This window comes from Carassius gibelio, chromosome A7, assembly GCF_023724105.1.
Source record: "Carassius gibelio isolate Cgi1373 ecotype wild population from Czech Republic chromosome A7, carGib1.2-hapl.c, whole genome shotgun sequence".
Classification (NCBI taxonomy): domain Eukaryota; kingdom Metazoa; phylum Chordata; class Actinopteri; order Cypriniformes; family Cyprinidae; genus Carassius; species Carassius gibelio.
This window is the reverse complement of record NC_068377.1, coordinates 2,395,578-2,416,133: the sequence shown is the minus strand read 5'-3', so window position 1 is coordinate 2,416,133 and position 20,556 is coordinate 2,395,578. Positions and strand designations below refer to the sequence as shown.

General features: G+C 38.1%; 1 protein-coding gene across 1 annotated transcript in view; it reads left to right on the top strand.

Annotated features, from left to right (window-relative positions):
• The window catches only part of LOC128016415 (phospholipid-transporting ATPase ABCA1), a 107,471-nt gene that overhangs the window by 60,857 nt on the left and 26,058 nt on the right, over positions 1–20,556 (top strand). Inside the window, exons 23-35 of the mRNA XM_052600889.1 lie at positions 2,063–2,265; positions 3,128–3,191; positions 3,281–3,483; positions 4,360–4,408; positions 4,981–5,088; positions 5,266–5,298; positions 6,999–7,138; positions 8,837–8,964; positions 10,026–10,124; positions 10,201–10,393; positions 15,402–15,496; positions 15,595–15,700; positions 20,406–20,480. Of these exons, the coding sequence (XP_052456849.1) occupies positions 2,063–2,265; positions 3,128–3,191; positions 3,281–3,483; positions 4,360–4,408; positions 4,981–5,088; positions 5,266–5,298; positions 6,999–7,138; positions 8,837–8,964; positions 10,026–10,124; positions 10,201–10,393; positions 15,402–15,496; positions 15,595–15,700; positions 20,406–20,480 (1,496 nt within the window). The remainder of the gene's footprint in view (positions 1–2,062; positions 2,266–3,127; positions 3,192–3,280; positions 3,484–4,359; positions 4,409–4,980; positions 5,089–5,265; positions 5,299–6,998; positions 7,139–8,836; positions 8,965–10,025; positions 10,125–10,200; positions 10,394–15,401; positions 15,497–15,594; positions 15,701–20,405; positions 20,481–20,556) is intronic.

Below are 20,556 nucleotides of genomic sequence, written 5' to 3'. Positions count from 1 at the left end.
AGTGACGTTAATAGAATGTTTTTTTCAGAGTTAGATGGGCTTTACTAATGATCTCAAACGATAGCTTAGAAACATTATACTGTATATACAGTGTTCATAACATGTTATATATAAAAAAAAAACTTTTACTACTTTTTTATGATTTAGAACATTCAGAGAACATTCAACAATGTTTTTTTATTATTTCTATTATTATTACTATTATTATTATTATTTTAATAACATAAAGTTTTAATATATCCAATTAATATATTAATGGTATCCAGTTTCGACATGTCTACCTTTTTGGGCGTTGGCCATTTAGAATTTTGTCATAAAATACTATAATATACTATAGCATTGACGTGTGGTTAGGAAACTTGGTAAGCATCTTTGACACCATGCCCTGATGGTACTCAATAAGTTTGAGTTATGTTTGAGTTAAGTGGATCATGCCGATAACATTGATACCAATTTTTTGGCCATAATCGACTGAACATTCTGTCAACCATATTGATTTATGTTGTACTTTTTCGATCTCCTCCTAGACCATCAGTCCGATTTTCACTAAATTTGACTCATATATATATATATATATATATATATATATATATATGCCACAAATCTTAACTGCTTAATTGCTTGTAAATGTCAAATATTATTATCTTGCTGCTTTGAAAAATTGTGTATTGTGAAAAGCACTATACAAATAAATTTGATTGATTGGACTTGATTGATTTAATATGACATGCGGATGGATGACGCACACAGAGACGTGCTGTTTAGATCGGGTTCGTTTAAAGAGCTGTTAACGACTCATTTATTCACACAATGCTCTCTCTGTAAATGTCAGCATGTGTCTAAAGGATTGAGTCAACTGATGCGATTCAGTCAATCTGTGAATCTGATGTTCTTTTCTGTACTCACTGACTTTCACTTGGCTTTTCGGTGTTGTTCTGACACTGTTCTGTAGTCTTTCTTACTTCAGGATCTTTGTTCTGTTTTCTTTATTTGTCCTTTCATTTGCGATTACTTTCTTGCGTCCCATATTTGAGGTGCTGAGATGTCAGCGTTACACTCCACTGCTCTGTGGCAGCTTGTTAAACCAGAAATACAAATATCACATGGTTCATTTTTAATTATTGTCATTTCTAATAAGTCCTGCGGTCCTCGGGGGACTGAACTTGCATATTCAGCCCATTTCAGCTGGATTGTGTGTGTAATCAGAGAGCAGCTGATCATCGTTTGATTAGTTTAGCTGATTATTCTCTGATTAATAATTTGGGATAATAGGTTGATGTGTACTAGAGCAGTTAATTGGGCCGAGAGTGGCCTTTTGTCACACACACACACACACACACACACACACACACACACTTTGAATAAGCAGTTTTTGGCATTTGCTGTAATACATTCACAGGTGGCTTTTTTATTAAAATGTAATTTATTGCTGTGATTTTCAGCATCATTCCTCCAGTCTTCAGTGTCACATGATTTCAGAAATCATTCTAATATACTGATTTGCAGCTTAAGAAACATGATTTATTCTTCTTGCAGAAATCCTGTACATACAGCTCTGCAACACTGAGTTAAACACGCTTTCCATTTCAAAGCTTTGTTTTTATAGTCAACAGACACTCATCGTGTCCAACATCAGCGTCTCTCAATATAAACACCAGTTTCTCTGCCAGATTTCACGTCTGCCCTTGGGAAGCGCAGATGCATGATATTTCATGATATTTCTGCTCTCGGCAAGTCAAAGGACAGACGCATTGAACTCCCACTGCCTCCTCGTCACACAGGCAGAGCAGAAATAATGCCGGCGCTGAGCCCCGCGGGTGTCTGGCTTCAGCTGGAGCTCCGGCGCACACAAAACACTGCAAACTTTTCTATACATGCAGAGAAAGAGTGAGATATATATAGAGCGTGCTGTTTTCCAGTGCACCTGCACTTCAAACGCGTCCTATCCCATTCAACTGAGCACGAGCCCTTCAGAAATGCACGCTCGCTGCTGAACTTTGATGGTTTCCGCACTGCCACGAGCGCTGAACGTGGGATTGTTTGATGTGTGTGTCTCTTCCAGGTCGTACCATCATCCTGTCGACGCATCACATGGATGAAGCGGATATTCTGGGTGATCGTATTGCCATCATCTCGCACGGCCGCGTCTGCTGCTGCGGCTCCTCGCTCTTCCTCAAGAAGACGTACGGTAGAGGCTATTACCTGACGCTCGCGCGGGCCAATCAGGATCGAGTCATGGCACAACGAGCCCCGTTGATTAAAGAGGTAAACTGGCCCAGACAACACTCACAAATCAGTCAACTGATGTTCAGGTTACTTTTTTGTTCACTGAATTAAATTAGGTTGAAGTGAACAAGTGCAGGCCTTCTACACACACACACGAACAATAAAATAGACAAACATACAACTAGAAAAAAAAAACACCTTACTAAATAAATTCATTCTTGAGTTATATGGTTTTACTGGTCCAAATAAAAATCATAATATTCCTTTAATTTCCAATGATATCCCTTGTTTTTTATCATGTATATACTATTATAGTATTTATTAATACTTTTAATTATTTCGTTTTTATTTTTATATTTTCAGATCTCATTGTCATTTTTAAGTAATTCTATCATATGTTTTATGTTATTAAACTTATTTAATTTCTGATTTGTATTTATTTTTATTTCATTTGGGTTTTTTATCAGATATTTATACTTCAAACTTTTTTTTTTAAATTTTTATTAACACTTACAACACTGATCAAATGTATAACAGAGATGCCCGAATGTTTGCACTTTTTATCAACCTGACCTATTTTGGGTACATTGCAAAAAAAAACATACATATGAAAAAGAAAAAGAAAAGAAATGAAGATATGATTCAATTCAACTTTTTGGACCCTGATTTGGGCATATCTGATTTACCATATTAAGAAATTACAAGATATGCAAATGTTTTAACATCAAAGGGGATTCATTTAAAGACAGTTCTGTTCCTAGAGTGTTTTACCTTCTAAAATGTCGAAAACAGCTAAACAAGACTCTCAGGTAAAACTAGTTGAAATAGTTGACTAGTTAATGCCCCATGCCCATGTGGTTAAAGTCTTTGACCTGTCTTTGTGTGTGTGTGTGTGTGACAGTGTGATAAGTCCAGTGTGGACGAGGGCATCGGCAGTGAGAGCATCAGCAGTCTGGATCCACCAGGTTCTCAGCTCACTCGCTCTCTAATCAACACACACAAACAGTGTCATCATGCAACTGTATAACTGTGTTCTTATGTCCCTCCTGGTCAGACGTGGCCGATCTGAGTCGACTGGTGCGGCGGCACATGCCAGAGGCTGAGTTTCTGGAGGTCATAGGTCAGGAGCTGGTGTATGTGCTGCCATATACAGGTGTCACGAACGGCAGCTTCGCTTCCCTCTTTAAAGAGCTGGATCTGGAGAAGAGCGCTCTGGGCGTCACCAGCTATGGGATATCAGACACCAGTCTGGAGGAGGTACACTTTACACCAGTGCATCTGTTTGCATTTCACATCTGACTTTGATAAGCAAATGCAGCGCTGCAGAGAGTTAGCTACAGATCAATGCAACTGATATGTGATGATCAAAAATCATAAAAGGTCTTATTCAATTGTGCATAACATAATTACCATAAATGAGACGAGCCTCCAGCTTCCCATCCCTCTGTTTTACTGGAAACACGTCAATTACAAAGGCATTTTCAGTTCATCGAAAAGCTGATACCAAACAGAACAGCAAACCAGTATTTATTTAAGAATTTAAATGCATGTGCCAGTTTTAATTTTCAGTGCCACAGACGCAGAAAATAAGTTTCATATATATAAAATTTCATGTTTTTCAAAAAATCATTTTGCTGTGAAATAGTGAAATATGATTACAATTTAAAATGTTTTCTATCTGAAAATATTGTAAAAAGTTATTAGTTTCTGTGATCAAAGCTGTATTTTCAACATCATTACTCCAGTCTTCAGAGTCACGTGATCTTCAGAAATCTTCTAATATGATAATTTTCTGCTTAAGAAACATTTCTGATTGGTTGTTTAATTTATTTATTGATTGGTTGGCTGATTGGTTGATTGGTTGGTTGATTGGTTGGTGGTTAGCTGGCTGATTGATTGGTTTATTGGTTGGTTGGTTGATTGATTGATTGGTTGGTTGATTGATTGATTGATTGGTTGGTTGATTGATTGATTGATTTTGGAAAAACATGGTCCATTTTATTTTCATGATCCTGAGAGTACAATAGAACCACATTTTTTCAAAAAAGGAATTCTTGTGTAACATTATCATTTATTTACGTTTAATCACTGCAGCGTTGGAGTAACACAATTTCCTGTTGTTTAATTCCACAGATTTTTCTGAAGGTGGCTAAAGACACGGGTGTGGACGTGGAATCCCATGGTAACCTCTCTCTCTATATATAGAAACCTATATTTTTATTTGTTTAATTTCACACTTTAACATAAAGTATCACCATCTCCAAAATCCATATGTCAAGTTATTGATATGTAATGTAATCTATACATATTTTCACATGTCATGTTTAGGCCATTTTAGGGTTCCTCTCTTTATCTGTCCTGCATCTATATGAATGCTTGACTAAATGGTGACAGTTTCATAAAACAACTGCACTGAAATGTACCACTCAGGCTCTTAAATTCAGATGGAAAATTTTTAGGGATGTTGTTAAATCTAAACCTGGACCTCTCCTTTCTAACAGTGGGAACCTTTAGAAGGATATCCGGTTTATTTTAAGGGCCTTACGGTTTGTCTCTGATAAGAACAGGTGACTCAAATAAGCGCTGAGATGAAGTGCTGCAATTATACTCTCCTGTCTCACCTCCGAGTGTGTGTGGTTGTGTGTATATGTGTGTTACTGCTCATGCAGATAAGAACAGGCCAGATGAATAAGCTGAAAGTATCACACTCCTCCAGAATAACCACTGCTGTGTGTGTGTGTTAATGTGTCACAGATAAGAAAGAATCTCCTAAACAAAAGCGCAGAAGCAGCTCAAGGATATCAGGAATACAGAACATCAGCTCAGCACTGGAAGGCAAAGATGCAAACGCTGTGAAAAATGGTGCGCTCAAACATAAACTGACACATATATCTACTACACCTTTATACGTGTATGGAAATACACATACTGTTCCATTCTTTTACAAACCGATCTTTTGAAAAATTCAACTGACACTGAGAGAATAATGGCTTTGCATCACATCACTGCTCTGTATTTTTACTCCTTGTTCTGAAACAGATGCGAAGGTTAGATTCACTAGTCGTGTGGAGGGTAAGTCAAAGTTTCCATCACTAAACATGTTATATTGAGGTGGCTGTGAAAGTGAGTTATCTGTAACTAACGTTGAACAGTTTGGTACTCTAGTTTCAGGCTAATGGCAGTGTTACAGTATTTTACAACCGTGAAACTGTAATGTATGAATGTAAATATCAAGCACTTAAACTGCCATCCCAGCTAGAATTGTTTTTATTCTAAAAATGTTCTTAGAACATTACCATGATTGCTCTAAAAATGTTTTTCGCAGGTAGTTTTATTTTTTGTTCCTAGAACATTCTCTCAAAAGATAGGATAACGTTCTCTAAAAACATTCTAAAAATGTTTATTAATAACATTATTAGAAAATTATCCCCTAACATTCTAATTAAGATTTAAGCAGAGGTTTAGATGTTGATGTTGATGTAAAAGATGTTTGATGTTTCAACAGTAAAACCATTACTGTTGAAAGTAATGGTTTGATGTCACCATAATGGTGGTAAGTGTTGGCTTTAGATGTGCAATTTGACACTTGACTTGTCAGTGTTGTTCTTTGACTGCTGTAATGTTTATTATGGCAAAAACATCAGAGAGCATGTGCGTAGATTATGCTGGTTTACGTTTTAGCTACGTTTATTTATTAATGTGACTCAATTGGTGAACGGCCTAAGACACTGAATTTAAAGCAGATAATTTCAAGAATTGGAAAGAAACAAATTTCATTGACACACAAACATCAAAATTCAGTGTATGACTCTCAACAATGGTGACATGCTTCATGTTGCAATGTATTCTGGGTACATCATACAAAACTCATCCATGGCACCCATAATGCATTGCGGCAGTAAGCATATTACCATTGATGAGATTCGTACACTAATTCTTGAGGTCTCTGTGTCTAAGCATTCATTCATGAACAATGTAATTTGAAAAGAACAGACAAAAATAGATATGTTGTTAATCTGCAGAATATTGAGCATTGCAACACATCTGCTACAGTCAGTAATATTGAACAAATAGATTTAGAACATTTTTAACACCAGCAAGTATCCAACAGCACCTGATGACATTTTTCTCTAACTGTTTTGTTAAAAGTTAGTAATACTGTTTTTGGAGTTATTTACGGTGGAGTTTGACACCAATCAGAGGTTGAGTTTTCACTTTCAACCAACATCTGACTTCTGAGCAATGTCAGTCCACATCTAGTGTGATGGGCAGCTTTATTAGAATGTTAGAGGATAATGTTCTAACAATGTTATCAATATTAGACATTTTTAGAATGTTTTTCGAGAATGTTATCCTACCTTTTAGCAGAATATTCTGGGAACTGAAATAAAACTAGCTGCTGAAAACATTCCTAGAACATTACACATTTGTAGGTGGGATCTTTGATGTGAGGCCAATGCAGCATGGAAACGAGCACATGAATGTTGAGACAAATTTTCAGAAAATTAACTCATTTTAACTTGCAAAACACATGATTCAAGACTGTGAAATAACACCCAACAAATTTAGTTTGGCGCACATGTACATGGACCAGCAATTGAAAATAGCGCATATGGAATATATGTCAATTCATAGTTAAGGTAACTGTAACAGTGATCCATTTGTAAGAGCAAGGGGACTTTAAAAGTAAAGTAGCTGTGTGCGGTATATGAAGTAGCTGAGGCTGGTGTAACAGTTAATGTAGCTGTAATAGACAGTTTTTTATGTTACAGACACCCAGCGGCCCATGCGTGCGAATGGCAAAGGGTCGTACATCATCACGGGTTGGTCACTGATCAAACAGCAGTTTTTAGCTCTTTTTATCAAACGTTTCCATCATGCCCGCAGAAGCCGGAGGGGAATCATCGCTCAGGTAAAACCAGCAGACACATAAAATACCCTCGTTTTTCTCCTTCAAGTAAATCTCTCTCTCTCTCTCTCTCTCTATTTAATATTCTGTAGCTGTGTGACTTTAATATGTTTAGGCAGGTCTGAGCTCCAGTGTGAATCCAAGCAAAACTGTTTAGCACCGAATGCACTGGCCCGTCAAAAACAAACACGCTTGTCTGCGAGATCATGAATATGTTCTGTAGCAAAGCAAGAGCTCAGTGTGTTGAAGCCCAGGAACTGAACGATATGTGGCCCTGGAACACAGAATGAGTCTTTAAGTGACAATTGAAACGGAATTGAAATATATAAATCATCTGAAAGCTGAATAAACAAGCTTTCCATCGATGTAAGGATCGGACAATATTTGTCTGAGATACAACTATTTCTAAATCTGGACTCTGAGGGTGCAAAAAATATAAATACTTTTAAAGTTGTGAAAATACATTCTTAACAATATATATATTAATAATCAAAAATTACATTTTGGTATATTTACGGTAAGAAATACACAAAATATATTCGTGGAACATGATCTTTACTTTATATCCTCATGATTTTTGGCATAAAAGAAACATTGATAATTTTGACCCATGTTTTGACAATGTTTTTTGGGCTATTGCTAAAAATATACTCCAGCGACTCAATACTTCTTACAATGCTTGCATTTATTAAATGTATTCATTTATCAGACGCTTTTATCCAAAGCGACTTACAGTGCATTCAGGCGATCAATTTTTACATATCATGTGTTCCCGAGGAATCGAACCCCCAACTTTGCGCTTGATAAGTGTGTACACGTGATTGCATGGACACCTACATTTTGCTTTACGTGATTTGTCCCAAAAATGTAATTTTCCAGCTGTAAATGTTAATCTGTTACTGCAGGGTTTATGAAGGCCGTATGTACAGTATTAAAAATGACAGGCCATGTAATGTTTTTAGCTCTTGGTCAAATAGCCACCATCATTGTGCATATTTTTCATTTTATCATATTGGCTGATGCTCGTCGGGGAAAGATGTTCCTTTGTTTTCTCCTTCATTATTCCCGATGCGTTCTCCGTCTCCGGCACATTTACATTTTCCTCCGTGTAAACAGAGAGTGTTTGAATTGGGTGTTTGAGTTAATTGGACAATCACGGAGTGTAATTAATCAGCTGGAGTGAAGCCGTGTCGTCGACTCCTATGCAGCATGTCTCGCTCTCGCAGGTTTTGTGTGCACTGGTTTCGCTCCGTCTGTCAGCGGAGGGATGGAATGAAAGGAGAACATTTGGAGAGATAGCAGAGCGGAAGAATAGAGAGAAATTAATTATGCTGGGAATGAAGGGTGACAGTGCCAGTTTTTGAAAGTGTTCAATCAAGCCCTTTTATACTTTAACTAAGCCAACACAAGCACATGAAACTCATCTGCCAGACGGGGGGTGGGGAGGGGGGTGATACGTTAGAAACTCGAGCCACTTTGACACATGTTGTTTCAGCACAAACCTGCATCGGGTTCAGTAAGCGCCCTCAATCAATTTGCTTAAATTGGACTTTGCCCAAACATTCAATAAGTTAATCTAAATGAATTTTACTTTTACTTTTGTTTTTTTACTTTGTTTTTTTGTTACTTTTGTTTTCTGTTAGATCATGATTGATAGACAGTTAACATGTGTGTGTGTGTGTGTGTGTGTGTGTGTACCAGATTGTGATGCCGGCGTTCTTCGTGTGTCTGGCTCTCATCTTCTCTCTGATTGTTCCTCCGTTTGTTGAATATCCCAGTCTGGAGCTTCAGCCCTGGATGTATGGAGCACCACAGAATACCTTCTATAGGTACATGATTAAATGGAGCACAATATGTTTGATTGATTGATTGATTTACTGATGCATTAAATTGATCAACATGACAGTAAAGACATTTATGTTACAAAAGGAACAATATGAAGAAGCACAACTGTTTTCAACATTGATGATGATCCGAATTGTTTCTTAAAGGGTTAGTCCACCCGAGAATGACCATTTGTCATCTTCAACTCACCCTCGAAGTTTCCTAGGTTTACGTGACTTTCTTAACTGAATAATCCAATCAAAGTTATATAAAAATTGCCCTTGCTCTTCCAAGCCTTTCAATGGGGGTAAGCGGGTGTTTGTTGTCAACAGTTCAGAAGACGTGAAATAAAGTGCGCGCATCTGTAATAAAACCTCCCTCACACGGCTGAGTAGAAGATGACAAATGTTCATCATATTAGAATGATTTCTGAAGATCATGTGACACTGAATGATGCGGAAAATTCAGTTTTGATCACAGAAATAAATTACATTTCACTATGTATTAACATAGAAAAGTTATTTTAAATGATACATCTTTACTGTATTTGATTGTATAGCCCCTTAACTGTCACTCACAGTTTTGAACATAGACTTTAATTTAGAATTTCTGATGTTTTCTAAAATGTTATAGAGAAAAAGGCAACAAATAAGTTTTTTTTTTTTTTTAACAAAGTTTTTTAACCTGTTATAATTTAGATTTTTGAGGGTGCACTCTGGTCATAAATTAATCTATTACTTTTCCTACATCATTTTTAACAAAAAAACATTGGTAAAATATATAGATTTGGGAATCTTAGACCTTTCCAATGATATATAGTTTGTCAAGATTAGATTAGATTTAATTGTAATATAGTGAAGTAATTGTAGGCGTCCCGTACTCGCGACGGGGTGACAGTAAAGGGATAGATGTTCAAATAAATGCAGCCTTATTGATCAGAAGAAACATCATTCAAAAACATAAAAAAAAAAAAAAAACGCTTTCACAGTAGTTTACATATAAAGCTAATTATATTAAGACACATTCATGTCCTTGGTCAAAAACAAATCTTGTGTGTGTGTTGTAGTTTTGATGATCCTGCTGTAGATCAGGTGGAGAGAGTGACGAATGCTCTGCTCAGTTCACCAGGATTTGGGACGCGCTGCATGAGCACCAACCCCATACCGTGAGCATCACACACACACACACACACACACACACAGGTGTAGCAGCTGACCATGTGTTTCCTGTTCCTCCTTCAGTAAGTTGCCGTGTAACCCAGAGGGAGGCACTGATTGGTTCACTCCGGCGGTGACTCCGTCCCTCAGTGAGATCTTTGAGAAGGGAAACTGGAGCATGGAGAACCCGTCGCCAGACTGCCAGTGTGGCACACCGCAGCGCAGCATCATGCTCCCCGACTGCCCGCTCGGAGCCGGCGGTTTACCACCACCACAGGTCAGACACACACACACACACACACACACTGGTGACTGGCCAGTGGCCGAAGTCATGTTCAGCCGACTGTACATTGCTGATGCAGCTTTATGCCAATAGCTTCTGCTTGATTTTTGGGCAACTGCATTTGTGTTGCTTTGAATTTTCAGTTTTGGGTGAACTATCCCTTTAACCAATAACACATAGGTTCATTTGAGCTAATGCATTAAAACCTTGTTTTGTGCAGGCCAATTTGACACACTCGATTTCCAAACTGCTTAAAATACTGGCTTCTTCATTAAATTTGATAAATATTTCTAATTTAGATGTTGTGCATGAAAAGTTTCAAAACATAGATGCTTTTTGGAAAGACTGTACAAATCTAAAATTGATCCTCCTTTGCAATCTGTAACAAAAAAAAAATAGCAATTTGAAAAAGCAGAAGACCTTTCTTGTGGCTTGTCAAATACTAAATGTAAAAATGATGAAATTTAAGACGCGATGTTTACTTGAAATTGGAGAGTCGTCTTCAGAATCATCTCGGGGAAATGCACTGTTCACACACATACAGTATTCACTTCATATGATATGGGTGAAATGGTTTGTCCAACTTCTCTGAAGAGAAACTAATGAGCCATAAATAAACGATCAACAATTTCACAGCAGAGGGAACATTGTTCATCCAGGTGAAAACGGGTCTCGAGACACATACATTCATTATCATATGTATTATTTTGTCTGTAGCATCTCTTGGATCTGGCTGACTGAAGTTCTGTGAGTCGGTGTGTCAGCAGAAATGCAAATCTCTCGCTGAGTTTCAACTTTGACTCTCCTCTGATTCTCTCTCGGTAAACAAGCTTTATCTGAGGATATACTGCTGAAAACACACACACAAACACACTCAGATGACCCAGTTTGCAAACATTTGCTCAAGTACTGGTTTTAGTAAACTATGGAAAGGGTCCAACACACCCAGAGAGAGAGAGAGAGAGAGAGAGAGAGATGTTTTGTCTTGAAACATAATCATGGCTGTGTTGGGATGATGGAGGCTGGATGAATCTTATCCGCAGCCTCAGGGTTTCAGATACATCAAGTGCTGTTTTAATTAGACCAGCAGCAAACACACACACACACACACACATGAAAACCCTGAAGGGTTACATGTGGGGAAACAAATTCTCAACTCTATTTCTGTTTTTTTTTTTTTTTTTTTTTTTGCTTTGTTAAACAACTCCTTTTTTTCTGTTTTATTTCATGTAATCAAGGTGTTTCAGAGGTCAACATATTAAAAAATAATATTCAGCTGACAATTACCTGTCAACTTCAGCCACTGGGGGCTGTAACATAAAAAAGTACCAAATCATTTATGTCTAGTATTTTAGGTTAAGCAGAAATTCTAGTTAATTAATTTATTTTGCCTTTGTATAGTTGACATAACAGCTTTTCAGAATAATAATAATAATAAACTATAATAATAACAATAATTTTCCAACTGGTTAGACATTTCATAATAAAAACTGTATAAACGATATTTAGAAAATAGTAAAATGCTATTTAGACTGCATAGTCAGGTCAGATATATATATATATATATATATATACACTCACCTAAAGGATTATTAGGAACACCATACTAATATTGTGTTTGACCCCTTTCACCTTCAGAACTGCCTTAATTCTGCGTGGCATTGATTCAACAAGGTGCTGAAAGCATTCTTTAGAAATATTGGCCCATATTGATAGGATTGCATCAACATCCAGGGCACGAAGCTCCCGTTCCACCACATCCCAAAGATGCTCTCTTGGGTTGAGATCTGGTGATTGTGGGGGCCATTTTACTACAGTGAACTCAACGTCATGTTCATGAAACCAGTTTGAAATGATTCAAGCTTTGTGACATGGTGCATTATCCTGCTGGAAGTAGCCATCAGAGGATGGGTACATGGTGGTCATAAAGGGATGGACATGGTCAGAAACAATGCTCAGGTGGGCCGTGGCATTTAAACGATGCCCAATTGGCACGAAGGGTCCTAAAGTGTGCCAAGAAAACATCCCCCACACCATTACACCACCACCAGCACCAGCCTGCACAGTGGTAACAAGGCATGATGGATCCATGTTCTCATTCTGTTTACACCAAATTCTGACTCTACCATCTGAATGTCTCAACAGAAATTGAGACTCCTCAGACCAGGTAACATTTTTCCAGTCTTCACCTGTCCAATTTTGGGGAGCTTGTGCAAATTGTAGCCTCTTTTTCCTATTTGTAATGGAGATGAGTGGTACCGGTGGGGTCTTCTGCTGCTGTAGCCCATCCGCCTCAAGGTTGTGTGTGTTGTGGCTTCACAAATGCTTTGCTGCATACCTCGGTTGTAACGAGAGGTTATTTCAGTAAAAAAAAAGTCAAAGTTGCTCTTCTATCAGCTTGAATCAGTCGGCCCATTCTCCTCTGACCTCTAGCATCAAAAAGGCATTTTCGCCCGCAGGACTGCCACATACTGGATGTTTTTTTTCCTTTTCACACCATTCTTTGTAAACCCTAGAAATGGTTGTGCGTGAAAATCCCAGTAACTGAGCAGATTGTGAAATACACTCAAAATTGCTTAAATCACCTTTCTTTCCCATTCTGACATTCAGTTTGACATCCTTTTCAAACACCTTCATTAAGCGCTTACAGGGCAGTTTGAGTAGCTGTAAACTGTGTTTCACTGCAAACCGCTCCGTGAAAGAGTTTTGATTGATTATTTTCTCGCTGTAACACTAACACGAGCACATGTGCTTTCTTTGATCGGCTATCAGACTCATTCTTCATCCACTCTCTTTACATCCGTGTCCTTGATAAGTGAAAGAGAGGAGGGTTTCTTAATGAATCGCCCGTTTCCATGGCGATGCCAGGTCAGTGAAGTCGTTAGGTGTTCGTTAAGCATCCGTGAGTTTGTGTTTAACTGCAAGGCTGTGACACAATAATCAATCCGCTGGCTTTTTTGGTTGATATGAAATCTACAACAAAGCCCTTTTTTATTTATTGTTCCTCATATAACTTCACTTTTATCACACAACTGCGTCTGTCATCCTCCACAAATGCGAAGCCATGAGGAATCTGAAATGTAGACTGATTTATTTGATTTTTTCCAGCGGCTCAGTTGAGAATTGTTGCTTTACACAGGAATCTAGTTTTTTTTTTTTTTTTTTTTTTTTTTGCAGTATACACATGCATGACTATGGGTTCTGCATATTAAGCTAAATAAACAACCCCTCCACATCACAATAGCCCTTTATAGTGTGTAATGTGACTCTTTCATGCATGCATTTGCAGACATTATCATATCTGCATTGCTACGGTACTGCATCTGCCGTCCAATATTTGGCTGTAAGATTTTTTGGCAAAGCTCCTGTTTAATTTTGCAGAGAGGAGAGCAGGAGATGACCGATGATGAAGATTTGATGTGATATCTAGCAGGCTGCAGTCGTTTGCGAGGGCTGAGAAATAGACTTAATCGGAGGGGAAAAAGTCCCTGTGAAACAGTTTGATGAACAGTTTTCAAACATGTTTTCTTTTGAAACTCGAGGCAGTGAGCTACCAGGTTGTTGATGTCTGTTATATGCTTAGTTTTAAAATAATCCTGTTCATAAGCAGAATTCCTGGTGGAAAACGACATTACCCATGATTCTTTAAACAATCTCCACCAATCAGAGAATAGAAACTCTTTAGCTCCGCCCATTCCTATGAAGCACTATGATTAACGTAACACAATCTCCCTGCACTCTTAAACTACTTAAATATCTGTACGCCTCTGCATATTTAAAATAAATAAATGAATAAATAAATGAATAAATGTTGTTTCTGTATACACAATCAACATCTTAAGTCAGCTGGTTAGTTAGTCCTTTTTTAATTGTCATTTATTATGCTTCATGGGATCGTAGTTCTTTCGCTTCATTACAGTCTAAGTTCAGACTTCTTTCTTTCTTCCTTTTCTTTCTTTCTTTCTTTCTTTCTTTCTTTCTTTCTTTCTTTCTTTCTTTCTTTCTGAATTTCTTTCTGAATTTCAAATACATTTGTGCTTCAATTTCAAGTTTGCAGTGTTGAGATTCACCTCATGGCTGGTTAGTTTGGTTCCTGGCTTATAACTCTTTAACAAAGTCTTTTTTAAATCCCAATGGGGACAAATGCTGATGTCAGAAACACTTCCAGAACCAGATACTGAAGAACTGAGTGAGGTCATTTCTGCTTTATTATAGGCATAAACAGTTAGTTCCTGTCTTCAAATGTGATTGGTTGAATGATGTTTCTCAGAGTGCTGACATCACTGGGATGTGTAACTGACATGTAATGTAGTAAATGCACAGAATTCTAACTTTATTTTGTCATTAGATGCAAAGTGTGATGTTTGTCTTCTGATGGAGCTATTTTTGTTAGCAAGAAAGGAATAAACTGGGCAATTTTGGTATGATAGATGTGGACTAAAAGCCACCAAATCCCTGCTTTGATTTCAAGGATAAAGCATTATTGAAGTGGTTCTGTTCCTGCTCTGTGAATCAGCGTCAAATAGATGTTCATTATACAAATCACAAGCCTCCAACAGTGTAACCCTTGTGTGTGTGTGTTTGTGTGTGTGTGTGTGTGTGTCAGAGTGCTTTCATTTAGGCTGGTTTCTGTGGAACAGAGTCTGTGTCATTAGTTTCACACTGATCTCACCAAAGAAACACACAGAATGTTTAGTAATTTCCTATTTTCAGTTTTAATTTTAAGTTTTTCTACTTAATTTTTATGTTATTTTTTATGTGTGTGTGTGTGTATATATACATATATACATTTTAGTATAATTATTAGTAATCCGTTTTCCTATTCATTTTTATTTTAAGTACATCAACAAAATGAAAGGAATGAATGAATAAATCAGATATGTAAATTTTTGCATCTATTTTATTTTGTTACATTGAGTAATGGAAATGAATTATGTGTGTGTGTGACAGAGAGAGAGAGGGAGTTTTCATGGTTTTGTCTGGTGTGTGTTTTCTTCTGTAGAGAACTCAGAACACCACAGACACCCTGCAGAACCTCACGGCGCGAAACATGACCGACTTCCTGCTCAAGAACTACCAGAAATCAGGAAAGATACGGTAACAACACACACTCATGCCACAGGATGTGCAGAATGAAATGAGATCGAGGCAGCACGATTCCCAACATGTGTGTGTGTGTGTGTGTGTGTGTGCAGGTACGGCGGGATCTCAGTGGGTGGCGTGAACTCGCAGGTCAAACTCAATGAATCTGACATCACAGCAGTGATCGACAACTTCAGATCAATGCTCAACATCTCGCAGGTGGGAGCGACGGGCTTCAGACATCACTGCCCTCCAAAATGAGTCATGAGTAATTTCTGGCTGATCTCAGAGACACCCAGTTTTTTGAGATTGCAGTTTACAAATCACATATTTACGTTTATTATGCTCTGCATTTTAGGTTGGTCTTGGAATGATATTCAAGTGCATGAAATATAAATTCAGAAGTGAAGCTTCAGAATATTGGTGTTGTTTCTTTTTTTATAGCACTGACAGTTATAACCAAATTATCACAGTTTTATTACAGTTATCATAACAATGTGCATTTGTTTATTACGGACAGCTTTTTAATCCATGTTGATTTTCATGGACAAGTAGCAAAAAACATTTGCTTGTTTCAATAATTCGTTTGATTTGCATGTGGGGAATCTGCATTTGAATATGCACGAGCAGCTTGAGCACGTGTCGTGATGTGAAGTGTGTGTTGTTTACTGGTTTTTAATGCCGTGTGAAGCTTCCCAGGCCTTCGAAAGCATTTAAATGATGTTAAAATTCCCAGCAGCTCTCCGCTTAGCATTCACTTATCAGATATGGAGATCATGTTTTTCCCACAGTGCAATTCTGCTGAATTTTTTAATACTTAGAAATGAATATCTGCTGCACTTCTGAAGTTCAGATAACTTTATTCCCATTAATATATTCCCTCTTATACTGTGGTCTTTTGAAGATAGAGATGTTTGCAGAGTAAAAACTGATCAGCAAACGTCTGTACGCTACAGAATCAACTCTGATTAACAGAACAGAATTGCTTTCTGGATTCAGTCCTCTATAAGCAACATGATTCAGCTCGTAAACAACTTCATGTATAACCTAAACATTATTTACATTTACAGTAAACACATATACATAACGCTTTTCACATCTGTCAGGTGTAATGTGTGTTCTGTTAAATGCTCTTTGAAAGAAATTCATACTTTTATTGAGCAAGGATGCATTAAATTGATCAAAAGTAATCAGGAATCAGTACACAGGATTTCTATTGCAAATTATTGCTGTATTTTTTGTTTTTTTGCGAATCCTGATTGGACTTTCCATAAATATATTGTTCAGCACAACTGTATTCAGCATTCATAATAATCAAAGATGTTTCTTGAGCAGTAAATCAGTATATTAGAATAATTTCTGAAGATCATGTGACACTGAAGAGTGGAGTTATGATGCTATAAAATACAGCTTTGATTTCAGAAAAAAAATATATATTTTAACAGATATTCACATAAAAACTTGCGTTTTTAAATTGTAATATTAAAAGATTAAGTAATTTTCTGTTTTATTTTAACAAAAGTGCATTCAGAAATGCACTTTGTACGTTTCTGTTGTCAATTAAAATATGTCAAATACATTAAACACACAGTCTCTTCATCTTCACAGTTCTCTCACATTATGATTTGTCCAGATAGAAGTTAAAATGTTGTGTGTGACGCTTTAGAATGGAAAGAAAAAGTGTTTATGTTCACAGCAGGTGCAGCTGTCAGAATCAAAGCCATTACATCGCAAACCACAATTTAACCACTTAATTGATTTTATATACATATCTGCAGGCATACACTGCGATTGTTTAGTTTGTCTTTATAACGCCACCTGACGGCAATACTTTAAACCTCAAATCATATTCTTAAACATGATTTTATTTTTAAACAGTAAGTCACCATTGAACAAACACGAAACAAAATGCATTCATTGTACATCATATATGCACTAAGTGGAACCTGTCTTTGTCAACATGTGCTTGTTGCGTAGACACATGGACTTTGATATCAACATTAAATGCTTTCTCAAACTGGAATTTAATATTTTGCTTTCTTAACAATGCTAGTTGCATTTTTTGTAAAATTATCATTAGCATTAGCAGGCCTAGTTTTGGCTCTAAATGTAATGTGGTTGAATCCTCTTCGGCAGCATGCCAGAGTCTGGACGTCTGATGGGATTTTAATTCTGCTTAGCTCTGTGATGGACCGCTGTAATGCTAATAGCAGGACGTTAGCATCCTCCACTCCCTCTCATTCAGACCTAGAGAGTTTTTGGCACCTTCACTGTGTCTGTGTGTGTGTGTGTGTGTGTGTGAAGGTTATTAGTGTTCATGGTGTATTTCCAGTGTCGTCTGAAACAGCAAACATTAGCATTAGCGTCTGACATCCGTCAATCTCTCTATCGTCTGTGTGTATCTCAGATGAATCTCAGCATTTTCAGTAACAGACACACTGCTGACTCGAAGGCTGTTTGTAATGTTAGGGAACGACTGATGTTTCTCTCGGAGAGGCTGTAGGATTCTGTTGGACGTGATCTGAAGGGTTTTTATCTCATACTCTGTAATGATTTGTTTAGACACCTGCTTGCTTAAAGCTGTGTAAAATCCAGTCAATAAAAATGACTATTTATTACATTGAGAAAGTCCTTGTTGGTTTAATGCATCTTACGGAGCTACGTCAAGTTTGTATCAAAAATGATTTTCTAGGCAAAGTAACAAACTTGGGTGTTTTATTATGCAGAAGGTGCCAGAGGGGAAATGTTGTGTAAAATACATCATGGGATCTGTTGAATGTTTTTTTTTTTTCAGTAAGATCACATTTTTACTGAAAGCAGTAGAAATTTGAAATATTATTAGAATTTCTAACAGCTGTTTTCTATGTGAATATCTTTTAAAATATAGTTTATACCTGTGATGCACCTGTGATGCACAGCTGTATTTTCAGCATCATTCCTCCAGTCTTCAGTGTCACATGATCTTCAGAAATCATTCTGATATGATGATTTGCTGCTCAAGAAACATTTCTGATTATTATTAAGATTGAAAACGCGGTTATGAATGTAACCCTAGTTCCTCGAAGGAGACGCTGTGTCGAACGGTTTGGGTCTTGGGATTTGGAATATCGTGTGAAATCTGTCCAATGGAAGGGCGTGAAGTCATGGGCGGGGTGAAATAGCGGCCAGGAAGCTATAAAGGCACGTGCCACGCAGCTGGCTTCAGCTTCAAGTAGGGAAGCAATCGCCGGCAGGGGTGCCGGGAGTATGGCTATGCGAGGCAGCGTCTCGTTCCTTCTAGGAACTAGGGTTACATTCGTAATCTAGAGGCCCTCCTCTTCAGGAACTCGAGCTGCGTCAAATGCTTTGGGGAACTATGTGCCAATGCTGCCAGAGTTCCAAACCCCTTCCTAGTGTGTATCCACGAGCACAGCTAAGGTGCGAGGACAGAGGAGCCAGAAGCGGCTCGCATATCTAGTTTGTAGAATCTGACAAATGTAGAGGGCGTGGACCATCCCACAGCGTTGCAGATATCCAAGAGGGACACACCTACTAAGAAGGCTTTAGAGGCAGCCATACCATGAGTGGAGTGAGCCTTGAGTCCCAAAGGAAGGGGAAGACCAGAGGACTCATAGGATACGTTGATAGCCTCGACTATCCAGCGACTTAGGGTCTTCTTAGAGGCAGGAAAACCCTTTTTAGGAGGACCGTAGCAAACAAGAAATTGGTCTGATTTTCTCCACAGGGCAGCTCTGTGGACGTGTGCGTTCAGCACTCGAACTGGACACATACAGTTTAGCTTCTCCTGGTTTGGCTCCCGAAAGGGAGGAGGGCAGAAGGCCTGCAGTACTATGGGTTGTGGCATAACAGAGGGAACTTTAGGAATGTAACCCGCTCAAGGGTATAAGAATGCTTTGGCCATTCCAGGGGCAAAGTCTAAATAAATCGAATCCCTGCTAATTGTCCTTACATCCACCTCATCAGATGAAGAGAGGTGGAGTGTCGACCCCTCGCCCTGGGGGGAAGAAACCGATAAGCATGCTTCCTAACCCAGGGTTTGGGCACCGGATCTGGCAGATGAGGAAGGAGATAAGGACTGGCCCGTCTCCATACCCTCCGCCAGATCCACCTGCAAACCACCAGCACTGTGGGGAACGCTGGTGAAGGCTCCCTCCTCGAAGAGAGCCCTCCGGAATCAAAGCGTCCGCATCGGCAATCGTTCACAATGTGGACAGAGCCGAGCCGACTCAGCGTGCTTTGATCCTAGGCAAACCACGCATAGACTGTGTGTATCCCTACCCGTCATGTAGCGCGGGCAGGGAGGAACACACAATCTATAGCACAATCAAGTATCGCCCCTCAAATGTCTTCTTTTAGCCTTGCTCTTTGGCATAATGTTGCTTTAATGGACAGACAACAGTAAATAAGACTCACAAGACAGACTTTAGACATGTACACACAGATCGCTTGCTGAAAGACGCGAAGCTGAAGCCAGCTGTGTGGCACGTGGCTTTATAGCTTCCTGGTCGCTATGTGACCCCGCCAGTGACGTCACGCCCTTCCATTGGACAGATTGCACACGATATTCAGAGTTGATCTTGCCAAAGGCATTTCCCCAAATCGTTCGACGCAGCTCGAGTTCCAGAAGAGGAATTTTTTTTTTTTTTTTTTTTTTTTTTTTTTGTGGAAACTGTAATACGTTTTATTTTTCAGGATTCACAAATAAATAGAAAGTTCAAAAGTACAGTATTTATTTGAAATATAAATCTTTTTCAACATTATAAATGTCTCTACTGTCACTTTTGATCAATGTAATGTATCCTTGATAAAGAAAGTATTTACATATTAAAAAAGAACAACAACAAGATATTGTGTATTGTATTCACACACAAACTATGGTTTTCTCTCTCTCTCTCTCTCTCTCTCTCTCTCTCTCTCTCTGCAGTTTAATCAGAATGAGCACATTTTCCAGGCCATTCAGTTGTTCCTGGTAGAGTTGGGCACCAGAGACAATCTGAAGGTGAGCAGCAGTATCTACAGTACAGTTATCTGTACAGTATTTTCCATTTATAATTTCCATTATTTCAATTTTATTA